At 44.5% G+C, this 22,010-nt stretch overlaps 1 protein-coding gene across 1 annotated transcript in view; it reads right to left on the minus strand.

The window, feature by feature from the left end:
• HEATR4 (HEAT repeat containing 4) overlaps positions 1–22,010 on the minus strand; it is a 63,955-nt gene that overhangs the window by 22,503 nt on the left and 19,442 nt on the right. Inside the window, exons 3-10 of the mRNA XM_043548680.1 lie at positions 20,676–20,863; positions 19,103–19,246; positions 16,860–17,060; positions 16,345–16,488; positions 15,428–15,610; positions 7,756–7,916; positions 5,216–5,320; positions 1,052–1,170 (exon numbers count right to left, since the gene is read on the minus strand). Of these exons, the coding sequence (XP_043404615.1) occupies positions 1,052–1,170; positions 5,216–5,320; positions 7,756–7,916; positions 15,428–15,610; positions 16,345–16,488; positions 16,860–17,060; positions 19,103–19,246; positions 20,676–20,863 (1,245 nt within the window). The remainder of the gene's footprint in view (positions 1–1,051; positions 1,171–5,215; positions 5,321–7,755; positions 7,917–15,427; positions 15,611–16,344; positions 16,489–16,859; positions 17,061–19,102; positions 19,247–20,675; positions 20,864–22,010) is intronic.

A 22,010-nucleotide genomic window follows, 5' to 3' on the forward strand; every position in this document is an offset into this window, starting at 1 on the left:
AAAAATGGGAGGATTATCCTGACTGGGCAAAGCCCCTGAGACTCATTACATCCCTATTCAAAGGTTCCTCTCCTGTTCACTGCTCATTTAAAAAAAAAAAAAAAAGACTCAGCCCTTTAGTCCCACTGTAATGAGTCCCAAAACTCCAGGGGTCACTCCATGTAACAGACCTATATTTAAACACTTCACATAGAATCAGGCCTGTTGTAGCATTGGTTATGCCCAGTGTGAGCATTCACAGACTCCTTACTGCTGGCAAGAGTATTCTCTGAGTATAGAAGATCTGCCTGTGAATACTTACCAATATATTCACGTATAACCCACACATAAACTGGACAGAGCTCATCATTTTGTAAGATAGAATCTAACAAAAGTGAGTGATTCATGTAAGTGGGCTCCACAAAACTTGCCCCAAACTCCTCTCTCTTTTCAGCTGCTGACCCATGACTTGTCTGACTTTCAATGTTGCCTTGGGTCCCACAGTTTTCTTTTCAGCCATTGGATTGGTTATTCCCCAACTCTGCCATCACCTTGCTCTCTCATGCTTACTGATCGGGGTGGTAAGTGGATCAATATAACTGATCTACAGTGCTAGGCCCCATTATAGGCTGAACCGATGTTAGTGGGCTGAAATTTTAATGTAAATATCTTATGCACAAGTATATACAGTAACTGCTTTCCCATGACAGTTTCTAGGTAAAGTCAGGAACAGATGTACACATGCAAAGGGATAAACTTGCAATTATTATGGCTGTAATTGTAAATTAAGAAGACCCTAAATACAGTATGTATTTGAAAGTCTGGTTACAGTCATAGATTAGGATTACAGAATATGCCATAATTCCAAATTATACAGTGCTGTATCAGCCCTGAGGGTAGTCCATTGCTAATCTAGTGTCTAACTAGGTTCCACCATTTAGCAAAGGAAATACTAGTGCAATTGTTGCTAGGTAGTGCTACACTGATGGCACAAGTGACCAAGAAATTTGGGTGATAATAATTCAGAACTCCACTTCCCCAAAGCAAAGCTACCAAGATGGTTAGCTCTTACCTGAGCTGGTCATGGACTTCTTTCCCAAGCTTCATCTGCCCCAGTGCCAGGGCAGCTGCCTGGCGCACCTCCATGTTCCAGTCATTCCACATCAGCTGCGCAAGCTTGTTCTTCAGGTCCTATACACAAGATCATCACAAGGGCTGAGGTTGACTCACTGCAGCATTAATCAACCATTTGCTTTGATTCCAGAGACACTATTTGAGGATGGAATTTTCCAAAGGGCTTGGCACGGACCTAATTCTGCTGCCATTGAAGTGAATGGTGGAACTCATATTGGCCTAACTTTGTTCCCATTGAAGTCAGTGGGAATTTTACCATTGACTTCAGTGGAAGCAAAATTAGGCCAACACTGGGTGCTTTACAAATCCCACCCTTAATGCACTGCCTTCCAACAGTATGTGGTGAAGTCTGAGTCTATCCAGGCTCACACTGGCCAAGAACCCAAGGGCCACACTTGGAACTCAGTCTTGCAGGGTGGTGAATGTCCAGTTCCTACTGACATCAGCATTAGGTCTCAAGTTTGATTGTGTCAAAAATAAAACCCCCAATATGTTGGGAAACATTAGGAAAGGAATAGATAATAAGATAGAAAATATCATATTGCCTCCATATAAATCCACAGTACGCCCACATCTTGAATATTGTATGCAGATCTGGTCACCCGATCTCAAAAAAGATATTAAAATTGGAAAAGGTACAGAAAAGGGCAACAAAAATTATTAGGGGTATGGAACAGCTTCCATATGAAAAGAGATTAATAAGACTGAGACTTTTCAGCTTGGAAAAGAGATGACTAAGGAGGGATATGACAGAGGTCTATAAAATACTGACTGGTGTGGAGAAAGTAAATAAGGAAGTGTTATTTACTCTTTCTCATAACACAAGAATTAGGGGTCACCAAATGAAATGAATAGGCAGCAGGTTTAAAACAAACAAAAAGGAAGTATTTCTTTCCACAATGCACAGTCAACCTCTGGAACTCTTTGCCAGAGGATGTTGTGAAGGCCAAGACTAACTGGGTTAAAAAAAGAACAGGATAAGTTTATGGAGGATAGAGTCCATCAACAGCAATTAGCTAGGATAGACAGGGATGCAAAACCATGCTCTGAAGTGTCCCTAGCCCCTGTTTTCCAGAAGCTGGGAAGGGTGACAGGGGGATCACTTGATAATTATCTGTTCTGTTCATCCCCTCTGAATCATCTGGCATTGGCCACTGTCGGAAAACACAATACTGCTCTACATGGACCTTTGGTCTGATGTAGTATGGCCATTCGTATATTTGCTAGCACTTGGTTGATGACTAGAAACTTCTGGTTAAATTCCATCCCCCGCTCTGCCTCAAAAAACAAAAACAAACCCTCTGCAGTTGATTGCCTTGTTCTCAATTATACAGGCAGAATGGGGCCGTGGCCACATTTTATTTGTTTATCAATTTTGAAACTTGTGCCTATCACATAAGTCCCTAGGCACTGAGTAAAAGACGTAACAGCACTTTGACTAAGCTCCTGAAAATAGACTGTGCACACCTTTAACATTCGCTATAGCTGGTCAGAAATTTTCCAGCAGAACGTTGTTTAAATCTATAAGTAAACAGACTATTATTATTGAAAAAGCCATTGTAACTTGCTTTAGCAACACAAGTCACCGTGTACCAACCACTGAAGAATTAATCACCATTCCTGTTATAATGAACACGCTTTTATAAAATTAAATCTGAGTTCTTCTAGTCAATGGATTGCATAAAAAATAAAAAGGGTTGGATGTACACATAGCTGTACCGGCTCAAGATGGAATAATTATTTATTTGTATTACCCTAGTGCCTAGGAGCCTTAGTCATGGACTAGGACCCCATTGTGCTAGGTGCTGTACAGACACAGATCTCTATTCCTTCATGCTAATGCAATCATTCAGTGCAGAACTGAAAACCCTTTCTCATGCAATTAGTCCCGAAGTTGGAGGAAAAAACATCAACACTTTTTGTGAAGTTGTGTTGATGAAAGTCATAACAAGAAATGATGTCTATTTCATAACAAACAAGGAAAAAAATTGTTGGGTTGTTTTTTTGGGTGCTTCTGTTGCAGATTTTTTTGTTTTTGTTTTAAAATGCCAACAACAGTTTCTGAGCGGAAAACAGCATCCATATCTTGGCACCGAAGTAGGTGTTTTCCCTCCATATTTGATAACAGTAGCAAATTGGGTGTTATTGGTTTGGCATCAGACATGTTGGCTTGTTGCCTGAATACACTAGGTGAGGTGATCCTTTAACAAGAGATAACATCACCACCATTTTGCTTAGATTAAAACACAATTTAGTTGATATTTTCTACTCTGCTATGTAAACCCTTCCATTTATAGGAACATAAAGAGAAAGCTGCTTCCTTTAGCAGCAGCTGTCATGAAGAGCAGCATCCTGACTGAACTGTGTTAGCTGCCACTGAGAAGAAACTACTAGAAGCATGGGCAGTAAGAAGGCCCAGTCCAGTCCCTACTGAAGTCAGTGGGAGTCTTGCCACTGACTTTAAAAGGGAGCAGGATCAAGGCCATAAAAATCTGTGAGTAGTCAGTACAGGAGAGTCACAAGTGTGTATTTTTAACTTGCCCAGAAGGTGTCATTACAGGACAACTTCACGTTTGTGGACGGTCAAAAAAGGGATCCATTTTTTCTATATCTAAAATACACTCTGGTCACAGCAAGCCAGTTCCATTAGGACCCAATCACGCAAGATATTGTGCACCTCTTGAGAGCAGCTGAGCATCCTCCACTTGACTGACTTCAGTAGGAGTGGAAGGCGCTCAGCCTCTTCCAGGATCAGCCCCTTCAAACCACCAGGAAGAATTAAACTTTCCTTTTTCTTCCAAAGATCTTTGGACAAAGGAATTATCTAATTTTATTTGATGTTCATATTTGTATATCCCGCATTCTAAGTCTTCTATGGAATCAACTGTACCCCACAATGGTGTGTTTTTAGTGAAACACAATGAGGAAGACGGCCCCGGGGAAAATATTGATCAGGAAAAAATATTAAGTTGGTTGGGTTCAGCTATTTCCATTAACATGCCTTTCTCAAGCCTTCTAGGCCAATATGGAGATCCCCTCTTCCAGGTTAGGGAGGACTAACTGGAGCTTCTTAGATACTGTCCTTTGTGTGTGTGGTGTTGGCAGGGGTTGCAAAAGAAGGTATCAATACGTATTTGGATAATCAGGAAGGCGCTTAATCAGGATAGGTCATCCACTGGACCCTCCTGATTAGAGGCAAATCCAGCCCTTCTTCCATGAGTGTGGAGGGCTCCCAGGCTGTAGCGAAGCACGGCTGTGCAAGAGAGGGCTGGATGCACTGGGGGGGGGGGGAGGGGAAGAGGTGTTGGAGACGCAACTGCCCCGCAGGAGCTCCCTGCATTCCAGCATAATGTGTAGTTATGTGTAGGAGGGGATGGGGCATGAGAAGCCCAGTGAAGTAGTAAAGTTGGAAGTCCCACTACTACATGATCCTTCCATTCCACCCTGGCAGAGCTGCATAAGAGGGTCAGAATCTACTGCACAGAATGTCTGTAGAGTTGTTCTGCAGACTGGGGAAGAGGAACCTTCTCCCCAGCTCCACATCTCACAGCAGCCACCTGTGTGTGAGAGGCCCCAGAAACAGGAATGGCCCAAATCTGGAGATAGTCCACGTGCACGAGGAGGCAGATTTAAGCACTAATGTTAACTCTTAGAGTTTGGAATTTTTTGTCTTGTGAGTTCTTGATTTCTTGTCCTTAATACTAGTTTTTGCATATAATTTAAGTTATAGATCAGCAGAGAGAGAAGCTGATCTGATTGGTTGAAATACATAACAAGTCTGTTCTCTCGGCTTAGTTCTAAGGGAAAAGCTGAGCCCTTACCTTGCTGCACTGAGTTCTTGATCTCCACAGCACAAGATTTGCAACACCAATGTCTGAGGCCTCTTTGGAGACAGGCATTTGCTTCAGAAATTGACAGTGTTACACAGATATAGGAGGCAGCCTCTCCAGCTTCTGAAGGGCAATTTGGGAAAGGCTTAGCCAGGTTGCTAGTAGGAGGCACATTTTGTTGGTGGAAAGGAGAGGAACTACTTTGAACAGCTGAAATATGCTAACAGACTTTGAAAGTCACTTATGTCTAGGGAGCTTGAGGCAAGACTTACCTGGCTTACATACCCACGGATACGAGAGAGCGCCCTGCAAGCCAAAATCCGATCTTTCCACTGGCAGCTGTTCAGTTTGGCTGCCAGTAGGGAGTAAACCAAGCTCTGGAAGAGGGGTAAGTTGTTTACAAACAGTGCAGGGTAAAACAAACACATTACGAACTGGCATATCATCCAGATCACAAAGGAAGAGCTAGTGGAGAGGGCTCAGGCTCACCCAGAGGGTCAAGGGTTGCCCACAGTATTTTATAGAAATGTTGCCTTATGCTACTTTGCCTAAGTCTATTGACTGACCCTTGGTTGGCTAGAGAGGGAAGGTTTTTATCATACACTGTATGGAAAAATCACCTAATAAAAAACCCCAATAAAGCCATCATGATAGATGAGAAGAGGATTTTGGCTTCTTTAGAAAGACCAAAGTGAGGGTGATGAAAGAGGGTTAGAACTCTGCTAGAATCTCTTTTATTGTAAAGGAAGCATCATGGCCATGGCTCACAGACAGTTGGGGAAAGGAAATGATGAACCTTTGTACCTTTTAAGGCCTGGGAAATGAAAGCAGCAGAAACTTTTGCTGTGGAGAATGACAGATGGATAAAGAACAAAATTGGTTTTTCAATTTAATTTACTTTTATTTTATTTTTTACTATATTTTCCTATCCAATAATAAATTACATTAATTGCAGAACCAACAGACAAGTTGCGCCTGCTCTCAAATGACTGAGGCTATGTTCTACACTGCACACCTCTGCCTCCCCTCAGCCAGAGCCCTTCCCTGCTGCCAAAGTCTTTCACTATGGCAGGGAAAGGCTCTGACAGCTTTCTGGGTGGAGAAAGACTCAAGAAGTGGGGAGACAGCAGGACACTACATTGCTAAAAATAGCAATGTAGACAGGGGAGGCACTCCTTGGGCAAGCAGAGAGCCCTGTAGGATACATACCCGGGAACTTACTTATAGGGTTCAGGTGTGTCTTTACTCGCCTAAACAGTGCCTCAGCATCTACACTGCTATTTATATTGGGGTGGATTTGATTTAAATCAAATTGATTTAAATCATGATTTAAATCACTAGTCAGGAAGATTCGACTTAATCATGGATTTCTACACAAAACTGCATTCTTGTTGGTTGTTATAACCTTAATACATATTCTTCACAACTCAGAGATAGATGTAGGCTTCATTTTTAGAAGGTACACACTATACATTTTTAAACAGTGATTTATTTTGAAAACTTTTCAGATTAGTTCTACAGCTATATCAGAAAATAAATGATTGTTTGGTTATTTCATTTACCAAAGGTAATTGAAGCAGATATTTATGAAGTCATTGGGAGGTGAACTATCTCCAATTCAACAGGTTAATCATTAATATTTGGAGGATTTTCTTGCCATGCTGTATTAGGAGGAGAACATCACCAGATAGACATTTAAACTGTTTTATTTAACTAAAACAACAACGTTAAGTATTCTGGATTTTTTCTTCAACATAATATAATATAATATTACTATAAGATAATATTAATATCGTAATATAATTCAATATAATATTTTAACAAAACAAGCATATGTCCCTCGCTTCTCACATTTATCTCCAGACTTCTTCTCCTTGTCCAGATCTATTCCGCCCCCAACAATCTTCTATTCATTGAACTTTTTGAAACTTTGCACTTTTAGAGAGAGGTAAGGGATTGACTCTGTGTACACAAATTTGCAGAGGGACAATAGAGTTGAGGTCTGTTATTTCTCACCTCTATATAGTATTTATTTATTTTAAAACATTTTTGCTGTTAACAAGCATGTTACCTCTGGAGACACAAATCCACAGTTTGAGAATGGCAAAACTAAGCATCTCTGATGGTATCTTCTAGACTGAGCACTGAGTCCCATTGGGTAGATAGAAAGATTAACCTAAATAATAATAACCTATACAGAAGCCTGTGGAACGCCATAAGATTGGGTCCCTAATCCATGAACTATTGGAACTAATTTACAAAACTTTTCTTAAACATTACATGAATATATTGTCTCATATTACAGAATTAGAATTTATAATCCCTATTCCATGATGAGATATCTTTGAGCTATAGTGTATCTTAGTTTTTTCCTCAAAAAGTATTTTATCAAAAAAATCTGATTTAAATTAAAAAAAAATCCGATTTTTTAAAAAAAAATAATTGACTTTTATCCACCTTTATTTATACCCACGCTTGGGGAGGGCATGCAGCGCTTGTATTCTACACACCGCTGAAAGGAGCATGCAGCGTAGACATACCCTGAGAAGACCTGATATAGAGCTTTGAATAAAGAAAGAAATAAACCATAGCAGAACTGACTCTGCCCAGTCATTTCTTGTTGAGTGTGAAAGTCAACCCTGTGCAGAGGTTCAGGACAAGGGGTTAAGTGGTGCACAGGTCTTGTGCCGGACCTCTGTATGGGGTGAATTTCACCCAGGGAGATAGAGCCAGAAGGCAGGGCTGATCCCAGCCACACAGATCCTCCCTGTCTTTCTGTGGTGCTTCTCTCCTCCCCAGCAATGGTACCTACCGAGCATTCACTGAGCTGAGTTAATAGAAGACATGCCTGCTCCTCTGTGGTGCTGTCGTTCTTATCAAACATCTGGGAAAGGATCTTCTTTACTACAGGGAAAGTGGCAATGCCCTCCAATGCCAGGCACTGTGCTGCTGCCCAGCTGTCTGCAGAATTACCTACCAACAAGGGGAAAGAGAGAGAGGAAGTTACTGTACAGCAGGATATATGAAGTCAATGCTCTTCCCGTGGTGCTTTCTTTAGTACATCTCAAAGCACTGAGAGTTCAACCCCCCGCCTCCCCCTCAATGTTCCAAACTGCTTTGTACACCAAGTTTGGGCAAAGCCCCAGGCTCTCACAGCCCAGGTCCTGCGGAGTTGGCAAGCAAGTAGTGATGAGGGCAGAAATAGCTTATGCCACTCAACAGTGACCCCATGAGGCTGACTAAGCAACTCTGATGTGCTCCCAAGGGAGATATGCCCCATGAGGTACAGTAAAGTGAGGCCTCTTATTGGGTGGCAGGAAGTGTCACTGGGGTTACAAAAAGTTGTGGTGTGGGCGAATTGTATGGGATCCTTTGTGACCATGTTTCTGATGTGAAAGCTTACAGTAGGAGGGAGGGAAGGAGGGAATTAGGCCACTCAGCGTAAGGCCTGGTCTACACTATGAGTTTAGTACCTGGTCTACACTATGAGTTTAGGTCAAATTTAGCAGCGTTATCTCGATTTAACCCTGCACCCGTCCACATGACGAAGCCCTTTTTTTTTTTTTTTTACTTAAAGGGCTCTTAAAAATCGATTTCTTTACTCCACCCCCGACGAGGGGATTAGCACTGAAATCAGCCTTGCCGGGTCGAATTTGGGGTACTGTGGATGCAATTCAATGGTATTGGCCTCCGGGAGCTATCCCAGAGTGCTCAGTTGTGACCGCTCTGGACAGAGCTCTCAACTCAGATGCACTGGCCAAGGTATACAGGAAAAGGCCCGCAAACTTTTGAATCTCATTTCCTGTTTGGCCAGCGTGGCGAGCTCGCCTGCACAGGTCACCATGCAGAGCTCATCATCACAGGAGACCATGCTGTCCCAGAATCGCTGAAGAGCTCCAGCATAGACCAAACGGGAGGTACGGGATCTGATCGCTGTATGGGGAGATGAATCTGTGCTGGCAGAACTCCGTTTGAAAAGACGAAATGCCAAAATATTTGAAAAAATCTCCAATGGCATGAAGGACAGAGGCTATAACAGGGACCTGCAGCTGTGCCACGTGAAAATTAAGGAGCTCAGGCAAGCCTACCAAAAAACCAGAGAGGCAAAAGCCGCCCCGCTTCAAAGCCCTAGACATGCCGCTTCTATGATGAGCCGCATGCCATTCTAGGGGGTGTAGCCACCACTACCCCAACCCTGTGCTTTGACTCCATCCAAGGAGTGGGAGGCAACACGGAAGAGGGTTTTGGGGGCGAGGAAGATGATGATGATGAGGAGGAGGTTGTAGATAGCTCACAGCAAGGAAGCAAAGAAACCGGTTTCTCCAGCAGCCAGGATCTGTTTATCACCCTGGACCTAGACCCAGTACCCCCCCAAACCCACCCAAGGTGGAGCAGGGACCTCTGGTGAGTGTACCTTTGTAAATATTATACACGGTTTAAAAGCAAGCGTGTTTAATGATTAATTTGCCGTGGCATTCACGGCCAGTACAGCTACTGGAAAAGTCTGTTAACGTGTCTGGGGATGAAGCAGAAATATGGAGCTCCATAAAGCTCTCCTGGATGTACTCCCAAAGCCTTTGCAAAAGGTTTCTGGGGAGGGCAGCCTTATTCCATCCTCCATGGTAGGACACTTTACCACGCCAGGCCAGTAGCACGTAGTCGGGAATCATTGCAGAACAAAGCATTGCAGCGTATGATCCCAGTGTTTGCTGGCATTCAAACAACATCCGTTCTTTCTCTCTCTGTGTAACCTGCAGGAGAGTGATATCATTCATGGTCACCTGGTTGAAATAGGGTGGTTGTAGTAAGCGGACATTCAGAGGTGCCCGTTCCTGCTGGGCTGTTTGCCTGTGGCTGAACAGAAATCTTCCCCGGTGTTAGCCATGCAGTGGGGGGAGGGGTGAAGCCATCATCCCAGAGAATTGTGGGGGGGGGGGGGGGGGAGTTGGGTTTCTGCTGCATGTGAACCCAGAAACTGCAGCCCCTCCTCTTAAATTGCCAACCTATTTTTAAATGGCCAACCCAACGGCTATTTCGTATGGGAAATGAGGGCGCTGCTGTTTGATGCCATTCCCACATGTTATGAAGGTTAAAGAAGCCAAAGAAGTGGCTTACTATGGCTGCCCGGCCCTGTGTGAGTGATCGCTCACACCAAACTGGCATATCCTCAATAAGAGGCAAAATGCAACCTTGTAATGAAACCACATGTGCTATGTAATCTTAACAGCACGGTTTACCGTGAAAGAGTGTACCCATTGTTCTATAAAATGTGTCTTTTTAACTACCACTCTCCCTTTTTTTCCCCCCTCCACCAGCTGCATATGTTTCTCCTTCCCAGAGGCTAGTGAAGATTAGAAGGTGAAAAAAACCACACTCGTGATGAAATGTTCTCTGACCTCATGCTGTCCTCCCACACTGACAGAGCACAGCAAAATACGTGGAGGCAGACAATCTCAGAGTGCAGGAAAACACAATATGACCGCGAGGAGAGGTAGCAGGCTGAAGATGGTAGGCGGCGTCAGCTTGCTGAAAGAAGGCAGGAGTCAATGCTCAGGCTGCTGGAGGATCAAACTCATATGCTCCAGCGTATGGTTGAGCTGCAGAAAAGGCAACAGGAGCACAGACCACTGCTACCACCCCTGTGTAACCAACCGCCCTCCTCCCCAAGTTCCATGGCCTCCTCACCCAGACGCCCAAGAACGCAGTGGAGGGGCCTCCGGCCACCCAGCCACTCCACCCCAGAGGATTGCCCAAGCAACAGAAGGCTGGCATTCGATAAGTTTTAAAGTGATGTGTGGCCTTGTCCTTCCCTCCCCCACCACCCCGCCTGGGCTACCTTGGCAGTTATCCCCCTATTTGTGTGATGAATAAATAAAGAATGCATGAATGTGAAGCAACAATGTCTTTATTGCCTCTGCAAGCGGTGATGGAAGAGAGGAGGGGAGGGTGCTTAGCTTACAGGAAAGTAGAGTGAACCCGGGCGGGGGGGGGGAATTTCCATCAAGGAGAAACAAACAGAACTTTCACACCGTAGCCTGGCCAGTCATGAAACTGGTTTTCAAAGCTTCTCTGATGCGCACCGCGCCCTCCTGTACTCTTCTAACTGCCTTGGTGTCTGGCTGCGCGTAATCAGCAGCCAGGCGATTTGCCTCAACCTCCCACCCCGCCATAAATGTCTCCCCCTTACTCTCACAGATATTGTGGAGCGCACAGCAAGCAGTAATAACAATGGGAACATTGGTTTCGCTCAGATCTAACCAAGTCAGTAAACTGCGCCAGCGCACTTTTAAATGCCCAAATGCACATTCTACCACAATTCTGCACTTGCTCAGCCTATAGTTGAACAGCTTCTGACTACTGTCCAGGCTGGCTGTGAAGGGTTCATGAGCCATGGCATTAAGGGGTAGGCTGGGTCCCCAAGGATACATATAGGCATTTCAACGTCCCCAACAGTTATTTTCTGGTCTGGGAATAAAGTCCCTTCCTGCAGCTTTTGAAACAGACCAGAGTTCCTGAAAATGCGAGCGTCATGTACCTTTCCCGGCCATCCCACGTTGATGTTGGTGAAACGTCCCTTGTGATCCACCAGAGCTTGCAGCACTATTGAAAAGTACCCCTTGCGGTTTATGTACTCGCCGGCTTGGTGCTCCGGTGTCAAGATAGGGATATGGGTTCCGTCTATGGCCCCACCACAGTTAGGGAATCCCATTGCAGCAAAGCCATCCACTATGACCTGCACATTTCCCAGAGTCACTACCCTTGATATCAGCAGCTCAGTGGTAATGTTGGCTACTTGCATCACAGCAGCCCCCAGAGTAGATTTGCCCACTCCAAATTGATTCCCAACTGACCGGTAGCTGTCTGGCGTTGCAAGCTTCCACAGGGCTATCGCCACTCGCTTCTCAACTGTGAGGGCTGCTCTTGTCTTGGTATTCTTGTGCTTCAGGGCAGGGGAAAGCAAGTCACAAAGTTCCATGAAAGTGCCCTTACGCATGCAAAAGTTTCGCAGCCACTGGGAATCGTCCCAGACCTGCAACACTATACGGTCCCACCACTCTGTGCTTGTTTCCCAGGCCCAGAATCAGCGTTCTACACCATGAACCTGCCCAAATGACACCATGATGTGCACATTGCAGGGGCCTGTACTTTGTGAGAAGTCTGTGTCCATGTCCTCATCACTCTCGTCACCGTGCTGCAGTCGCCTCCTCCTCGCCTGGTTTCACTTTTCTTGCAGGTTATGGTTCTGCATATCCTGCTGGATAATGCGCGCGGTATTTATAGTGCTCATAATTGCCACGGTGATCTGAGCAGGCTCCATGTTCCCAGTGCTATGGCGTCTGCACTGAAAAAAGGCGTGAAACGATTGTCTGCCGTTGCTCTGATAGAGGGAGGGGCGACTGACAACATGGCTTACAGGGTTGGCTAACAGGGAATTAAAATCAACAAAGGGGGTGGCTTTGCATCAAGGAGAAACAGAATGGCTCCCTCAAGGATAGAACTCAAAACCCTGGGTTTAGCAGGCCACTGATTTCATGGAGGGAGGGAGGAAGGGGGGAGAAAATGAATACAAAACAAATCTGTTCTATTTCTTGTTTTGATCCACTTCATCTATCTTTATACATCTTGCTGGCAGCAGATGGTGCAGTATGACTGCTAGCCATCGTCATCTCCTGGGTGCTCGGCAGAAGACGGTGCAGTATGACTGCTGGCCATCGTCGTCTCCTGGCTGCTCATTAGAAGACAATGCAGTACGACTGCCAGCAGGACTGAATCACCATGAGACGAAACTTAAAAGGGAAATGACCTGGCTGAGTCACTCCCATGTTTGCCCAGGCGCCCCGACCGACCTCACCGAGGTCAGCTAAAAGAGCACCCTGGAGTATGGCAATGATGGCTACCAGTCATACTGCACTGTCTGCTGCCAAAAGGCAATGAGCTGCTGCTGTGTAGCAATGCAGTACCACGTCTGCCAGCACCCAGGAGACATACGGTGACGATGAGCTGAGCAGGCTCCATGCTTGCCATGGTATGGCGTCTGCACGGGTAACCCAGGAAAAAAGGAGCAAAACGATTGTTTGCTGTTGCTTTCACGGAGGGAGGGAGGCAGGGAAGTGGGGGGGGCCTGACGCGCGACAATGTTTTTGCCCCATCAGGCACTGGAATTTCTACCCAGAATTCAAATGGGCGGCAGAGACTGCGGGAACTGTGGGATAGCTACAATGCTCCGGAAGTCGACAGTTGCCTTCGTACTGTGGACGCACTCCGCCGACTAAATGCACTTAGAGCATTTGTGTGGGAACACACACAATCGACTATATAAAAACGCTTTCTACAAAACTGACTTCTATAAATTTGACCTAATTTTGTAGTGAAGATATAGCCTAAGTCTAGCCTTCTAGCACTGATGTCATGATTCCCAAGGTTAATCAGGACCAACTTTGAATGAATCCTTGTTGCTAAATTCTGTTGCAAATGATCAATCCAGTAGTAGGTCTACATGTTAGGCCCATACACTAAGTCTTCCATCAATGTCAGGGGGTAAGCAGCATTAATGTTTAGTGGGGGAGATGCCTAATTCCTCTGCTCAGCACCAGGAAGGAGTGTTTAATGACTGCACTAGGGAACTGGTAGCCAGGATTTGTATTGCTGACTCTGCCAGTAATTTGGTCTCGGCCCTTGTACTCGATGATTAAGTTATGTGCCTCTGTTTACTCTTAAATAAAATGGGACTGATACTTACCAACCTCAGAGGGTATTGTAAACCGTAGTTCATTAATGTTTGTAAAGCATTGGGAGATCTTATGATTAAAGATACTAGGTAAATACAAAGAGTTGCTATGGATTGGGCTAAATCTTCTTATGGGTCAGGCACTGCTGCTGCCTTCCATTCAGAATAAATGTACAGAAGCCATTGTAACCTGGTAACTGAAACAACAGCAGTAGCATCCAAAACACAGGCACAGGGAAACACTAAGGAGAAGCTGAATCATGTAACCTAAGGATCTTAAAATGCCAAGACTAGGCTTTGATTGATGAAATTGTATGTGTGCATGCGCACATGCACACCAGAGTGAGACTCAAGATGAACTGAAGCAAGACAGACTGGAGAGACAGAGACCGCATGGACAAGCACAATGCATGACCCTGGAAGAAGCCAGAGAGGGCGCTCCTGAGTCTGAGCAAAGAAACCATCTCCTTTAGTTTTTGGTTCTTCGCATAGTCACCAACTCCATGGGTGCTCCAGGATTGGAGCACCCATGGAAAAAAATTAGTGGGTGCTTAGCACCCACCGGCAACCAGCTCCCCCAGCCCTAGCACCTACTGTCCGCTGGTCCCCACCAATCAACTCCTCCCCCTCCCTCCAAACGCCTCCTGCTCGCCACGATCAGCTGTTCCTCGGGGGGAGCACCCTTGGGGGAGGGGGCAGAACTGGGTGGGAAAAGGTGGGGCCAGGAAGAGGTGGCGTAGGGGTGGGGGCAGGGCCTGAGGCAGAGCGGGCAAGTTACATGCCCTCTCTTTGCCTGTGTGCACCCCCGGGGCCCGGAGGAAGCCAGCGCCTGTGGTTCCTCGTCTGTTTGGAGAAGCAGGGGTTTGTACATTACTAGTAAATAACAAGATTGCATAAAAAAAAAAAAAAACAACCCACCACCAGAATCCATCATCAATTTCTGCTCCCAAGTGGAACATCCTCAAGGCTCCAAACTGTGACTCATGCTTGGGTCAACAGAATTATTAATAAAACAGTCCAGAAAATGGCACCAAGCGAGTGCCACTGCTTCAACTAAGCCTCTTAGAAATGACAGAGCATTAACCACAATGTCGCCTTTGAAATGTGACATGTGTGATGCACCCAGACTCCTGAGATAGCTAATTTAAAAGGAGGTTCCTCTTTTCATAGAGCAAAACTAATAAATACCAGACACCTGTTTCTCTTCATAGGAAAGTCACAGAAAATATCTGCAGTTAGTTGCTGGGGCCACAAACTTCTTTCCAAAGTATCACTGCAGGGTGTCAGCTGGACACAGTATTCTTCACTTCCTGCCTAAAATGTAACGCAGTATTGCTGTGCACAGCTGAACAGCTGAGAAGCCCCAGCCCAGGAGGAACTGAATGTCTTTCAAGGATCAACCAGATCACCTCCCTTCGGTCTTGAATCAGAATGATATGAAATAGGTGCGTAGAAGCACTGGTGGTTTAGCACATTACACTATTTACAGAGGTTATCAATTCCAGTACCAGGCTCCTTGGGGCTGGCAGGGCATGTAATTTTCAGAGGCAGCACACTCCAAACTGGGACAGGCACCCTTCCCTCGCTTTCCAGTGACCCACTCTGCTACTAAACTGAATGGCTCTGGCTGGTTCTAGAGGGAGCTGCATCTAGCCGTCTCAGGCTGAAGTGTGTAGCTGCAAAGCAGGGATTTTGAAGTTGATGAAGGTGTAGGAGAAAAGTAAACAACAGAGAGAAGCAGCAGTAAAGCCCTTACCATGTACCAGAGCTTCCTTCATGATCATTTGTGCCTCATCATTCCACATCCCTACGGTGTAGTGGCACACGGCAGCAGCCATTCTCACATGGGCATTCTCATCCCTCAGAGTCTTTCTAAGCAAAGGCTGTAGTTCCACAGGCACATCCTGAATAACTGGGGCCTTTCCAATGCCATGTAGTCCTACAACTCAGGAAATACCGAGCTCTGAATAAGACAGCAGCTTCTCTCTCTCTACCTCTATTACCCACACAGAAACAGCAACATATTTTCTGTGCATTTGCCATACGGAATGTTTGACTAAATGTTCAATTTACAAATATACTGCAGCAACAATACTCTGCCCTTCTCATACACCCCCCCCCCCCGAGGATCTGAAAGCATTTCACACCAATAATGAATTAAGCTTCACAACCCACGGAACGGTAGCAAAGCATGATCATCCCCATTTTACAGACAGACACACAGGCAAAGAGAGGGCATGTAACTTGCACAAAGACACATCAAGAAGTCTGTGGCAAACCTGGGGAAGCAATCTCATCTCCTCACTCCCACCCATGTGCTTTAACCACGAGACCGTGGCGCCTCTCATATTTCAATATATGCAGGATATCACATCTGGAGCTGAGGGGATGTGTTTAGAATTCACATATATTTGAAAATAAGATTAATCAAATCATTTGAATTTAGGGTACTTAAAACATGGCATTTATGAAATGGCTTTAAAAGACTAGGCCCAAATGGAGCGTTCTTATTGGCTGCCAGTGATGTCATATAACACTGCTTCAATAATATTCAGTAACTTCAGGGGTCAGGCCAGTCCCCTTGTTTTCATCCATAAACTATATTTCATAACAACAATATGATTCCTCACATTAACAGTGTAAGTCAACAATGTCAAATTAGGCTTCTCTCACCTGACTCCTGACTGTCACTGTCTAGTCTGGGTCGCTCCAACACTGCAGTGGCACAGGTTATTAGAGCTGTGACCCGAATGACATCATGTATATCTGTAAGGGCCCTCATTAAGCCTTCAATAGTTGCATTCTGCCACCGGGGAGCTGAGCAGTAGAAAAGGAAGGAGACAGAAGAAAATGTGTTCTGATAACAAAGAACGGCAATCTTTAACAGATCTATCAACTGTGAAAAAGTTCCCAGGGGAATTGGTGCAAGCCTCACCTCTGGATTCATTTTAAACTGGACAGAGCATTGGAGAATACACAGGAGAGAACAATCCTACACTGAGGGGACTGGACTACATGACCTCTTGGAATCAAAGATATTATTTATTGTTAACCTATGAATAGGAAAGAGTTTTAGAGGTGATCAGAGATTGCCAGTTCTTCTTGCATGACCCACCAAGCAGACTAATGGCTACCTTCAACCACTATAGACTAGAAAGACTGGAATTTCAATAAGCACATCTACTCACTCAGCTTCCAGGCGTTCTTCCATTGCTCCAGCATTGTTTTGAGGATATGTACATGCTGAGGCAGGACTTCTTTAGGTTCCTTGTGCTCATTTCTCCCTCTCCTGGCCTTTGCAGGAGATGACTCCTGGCCCCTTTGTGCAAAGTCATCAGCAAGGGTAGGCAGAGCAATCCAACGGAAGGCTCCCCTCACAGGCCTCCGAGCTGCTCAGACAACATTATTAGAAACAGATTAGCACCATCCCACTTTATCCCTTGCCCAAAACAATCAGCTAAGAAAGACCACAAACCTCAGTGCTTTTGAAACAAGTTGTACAATCCACTTCTTGTACCTGGCCTTCTCTCAGTAGCCTCACTGACATTAAATATTTTAAAAACAAAAAAATCCCCTTCAGAATAGGGGGGAGGGGGAGAAAGAGAAAGATCTTGTGTTCACTTCAGTAAATCTGTAGGGTGATGAGACAAAAATCTAAGTGGATGGAGAGATATAAAGGCAGGACACTGGATACTTTAACATAGGGAATTTAAGGGTGGATGAAGACTTGGAAGTTGCCCCCTTTGAGTAGAATTAAGAGTTATATCTCAAACAGTGTGTTTTCCAAAAACATAGATAAGGCATTTTTCTAAGAAAAGAAAAGAAAAAGGTGAATTTAGGGTTTGTTCAATAGCTCGGAAGACTGAAGCTTCCATACACTCACAGAACAGGTGCAGCACAGGTCGAAGCAGTGCAAGGGATACTCATGTGATTAGAGAGGTGTTTCCTCTGTCCCCATGAAAGCTTGTCCATATTTGGCCAAGTTTCAAGCCCCAGAAAATTGCCAGTTGCATATGTTTAGTAGACCTTGTTCAAGACTTGTCCTTAATTTTATGAACATTCCAATTGCACTACTTGTGCTTCCAGGCTCCAATGAGTCTCCTGCATCATTCTGGAGGGGTCTCAAAACACTATCTCCCTCCAAATACGACAGAAAAAAAGACGGACCCTCCTCCTTCTCCTCTTACTATTTGTCCCCCTTGAAATATTCTTTGACATACGAGAAGATACACTGAACTGTCCAGAAGATCATAAGTTCTAGATCCACCTCTTCTACTGACTGATGTTAATAATTTTTCAAACTTCAGTTTTTATTGAGTATGGCCTCATACCTCTACTGTAAGAGAGAAGTCTGTATCAGTACCTTTTCATTTTACAGAGGGAATGTAAAAAATTGCAAAAGGTCACACAGCAGGGAAGGAATGGAACCCAGGTTTCTAATATGCAGATCCAAGTCACATCTACTTAGTCACACTGCCTCTCTGAAAGAATCTGCCAAATCTGTGTACTTGGGTATGCTGGCTCTAACAGGGAGCTACTCCTGCATATATAAACCATTCTTTCAGTGTGCTTAAATATCCTCCTCAAGTGGCTATTTCATGGAGGATAAAAGTCTACTGTTGTTTCCAGCTAAGGAGTTATTCCTTTAGCTCCAATTGTAGAGATCTGTGCTGTGAATCTAAAGGTCCTAGGGTCCAAAGTCTGCTGATGACTCTTGCGAGGATCATTACAGTTGCACATAATATAATTTATTGTGGGTTCCTCCTCCATGCTTTTTATTATTACATTAAAAGAACATTATTAAGGTTGCAAATTTAAGCACTCAAAAGTTAGGAAGTGTTTATGTAACCTTAATTCTGCCCCTTTGTGGGTATGCATACAATTTTCAATTACACGATAACATATTATTACAGGACTTGATACAGGGACGGGGGTCTTGCTGTAAAACAGTGGATGAGTAAAAAACTCTTGCTGAAAGGAACCCTCCACTTCAACAGACTCTGGCTACAGAAAGCCAAATTCTCTGCTCAAAAGACTGTCACGGCAGGAATCTATATTTGACCTGTGGAGGTTCCTCAAAAATCAAATGGAGTTGAGAAGTCTAGCCTACAGCAGGAGTACTCATCCTCTTTCATACCTTGATCCCACATTCAGCTCCTCTCAACTAATACTTCTCAAATGTACCCTAGAATCCTTGGCACTAGCTTGTCTGGCACTTCAAAGGCTATACCACAAAAGTCACCACATTGCTTTCTGTGGTACTGCTTAGGAGGACTCAATTACAAGTAACCATGCAAGTCTACTTCAATGGAAAGCCAGAGACAAGAAATGGGAGTGATTGCCCCTAAACAATCTCCTTTGGGAGTCATGGTGTACTTGTTAAGAAGCAGTTATCTATTCAGTGTCCCCCAGGCTGGCACAGGTCTCTTACCTGCCCCTTTCTGTGCCTTGAAACTCCAATGCTCTGGAGGTCTCGGGAAGTGCTGCTGGAGGTGTTTGTAGTACTCATCATGATTCTCCAGGATGAAGTGATCCTTTCCCCTCTCATCTACCTGATGGACAATCTTGACTGTCCCTAAATGTACATAGGCACAAATAACTACATCGGAGAGCTTCACTGTCTATGTACACTGTCAGGCTTTGTAGATCAGAAACACATAGCAAGAGAGGGATAAATCCATTATTTCTCCCAGTACTTCTGAGAATGCTCTGGAACAGCTATTGTTGCTGCTGAGAGGGCCCTCACAATGTAGCCTAGGGAGAGTTGTAGGAATCAATTACAATGTAGCTGTGGCTTTGGAGCTGTTGGGTCCATTTCAGCAATGAATTTTACAACTTTGACCAGCATATCAACTTTGCAACAAAGCCAGTTCAGAGGTCAGTTGACCAGGGGTCACTCCTGAAGCTAGATCTCTCTCCAGCAACACACAACTGGTAGGCTAGCTACCCACTATTTTGTCTCCTTTAAATATGGATGAAGGTCTTTTCCCACTGAATTCTCTTATCCCGTGGATGATGGGGCAGATCACAACTTTGCAGGGTCTACACAGATAAGAGCACAGGGCTCATATGTTAGCAATACCAAAAATAGTTTCAGGGACTGCCCCAGTGCCCCGCCCTCGCCAATTTCTTTGGCTTTACAACCACATTTTTCTTGTTTCTTTAAAGTGCTTTTCTCCCCTCTGTAGCCGTGTGAAAGACCCATACAAGCTGCAGGGGAAACTGACTAAACATCCTGAGGAAACAGTGGATTGGACTATTCACAAAATGCTGCCAAATACACACAGTGAACAAACTGAAGAGAGAAAACATTTTCTTTAATCTCTTTTTGTTATAGTGGTCTTCTGTATTACTTGTAACCATAATTTTGGAGATTTTGGACAGAAGTCTGGTTAAATTGATGGTGCCCCTTTAACAACTTCCTACCTCAAGCTCTAGGCACTTGTTCAATTATTTAAAATACACACAAGGACCAATAAACATCCAAACAAACAACTTGTCCATTCAAATCTGCCTCAATTGCCAAATGATAGAATACCAAGGAATATAAGATTATCCAGATTCTTAATACTTTCTTCTCCCATCCCCATAAGCCCAGGAAAATAGACAGACCTTTCAGTGTATCCCAAAAAAGTCATCTGTAGGACCAATGAAGCATGTGAGTTCCAGAGTCAAGGATCCCTCATGGTGCAGAGAGCTCTCTGCGTGCAGCAGCAAACAAGCAGGCTGCAGCATTCTGCACTAATGAGTTTTCCAGATGGGCTCTAGCTGTGGCCCACATAGAGTGCACTTCATTATGAGGCACTAGTCCTTTGGGATTAAAAGTGTTAATATAGTTAAATCAAGAAACTCCTACAGATTTTACAACAGTTGCCCATATTTTTAGATCATAACACTTGATTCAAAGTCACTAATCTTGTGGTTCCAGGCTGCTTCCTGTGTACTCGGGCCTGGCCAGATCATCCATCCACCACATAAAACCATGCACAGGAATTGGACATTACCAAAGTAGAGCTCCTGCTCAAAAGCGTTCTTAGTGGTATAGAAGTATTTCCCAACATGGGAGTTCAGCTGTTCCTGGTTCTTCAAAAGAGATGTTGGTCTAAGACACTTCTTTCCTATTATTTGAGCTGTACTGTTGGTACCAACTGGGTCATCTGTCCAAAGCACCCTCGGGCAGTAAGCTGGTACCCTGACAGAAAAGAAACATGCTGTTAGCCTAGCATAGGCTTATAGCGGGAGCAATTAGTGGGAAAAGGGGACAGTATGAGCAAGAGTTCCCTTTTGCTGTATTTATCAAAAATTGCATTTAATATAGATTGTATGCTGTTCTAAAAATATTCAAATAGCTCTCAACTCAGCATTCCAGGAATATTTACATTACTTATCTCATCTTGATATGCTGCTTCATTACACAAACACTCTTTTTTGCCACAGCACACACACCCCCGCCCCCCCGTGCTTCATTCAGCACAGTTTGGCTGGTGTGCAACAATCTGATATTTTTTGCTCACTGTTTAATGTGTGTTCCACAACCTCATTCCCTGCACTCAGTTCCTTGCCTTCTCACAAAGAAAAAAAAAGTCGCTGATGTCTTGGGAGGAGAGATGGGGATACATTTATCTTCTGTGCGCACTTCACAATTTTGGGAGATGCTCAGATAGGTGATAGGCATCATATCAAATATACAAATATAAGGCCATGCTAGCCACTCTGTGGGGAACAAAGAGATCTCTTTAAGATGAATTTTAAATTGAATCCTTACCAGGATACCTATGCATGTCAGGGGGGTGGGGATGGGAAATGATCACCATAAACAGCTGGTCAGGATGGCTTCTTGTGAGTGTGCATGGTCACTACACCAGATGAAAGGCCATCCTGTCTCAAAGACCAAAAGTATCGCTTTAAACATTTCTGTTCCCTGGAGCAATCTGAAGATCATCTGCATCACTCCATTGGCTATCTGCCATCATAGCACTTTAGCATCATCTGGGTGGGTAGAATCAGTGAATCCATTTCCCTCTGCAGAGTACCTCTGCATGGAACTGCCAGCCAGGCTGAAAGCACCTCTCGGAGGAGGCTAGCTGAGCATCTGTAACAGACCTGGCCCTCAATAAGCCACCCAAACCCACTAGAATTATGTGTGTCAGAGCAATAACCAAGTTATATGATTCACCTGGGACCCCATTCCTTGACTGAGAATCTATGGAGTAGCACTTATATAATGGCATCAGAAGAAGCCATGTTTTACCACTCCATCTCCCAAAGCAAGGAAAGATACTGTGCTGGCAGTCACTATTAAATGAGAAGTCTTGCTTCTCAGTTATTGCAACATGCTC

The sequence above is a fragment of the Chelonia mydas genome, chromosome 6 (assembly GCF_015237465.2).
Source record: "Chelonia mydas isolate rCheMyd1 chromosome 6, rCheMyd1.pri.v2, whole genome shotgun sequence".
NCBI classification, from domain to species: Eukaryota; Metazoa; Chordata; order Testudines; family Cheloniidae; genus Chelonia; species Chelonia mydas.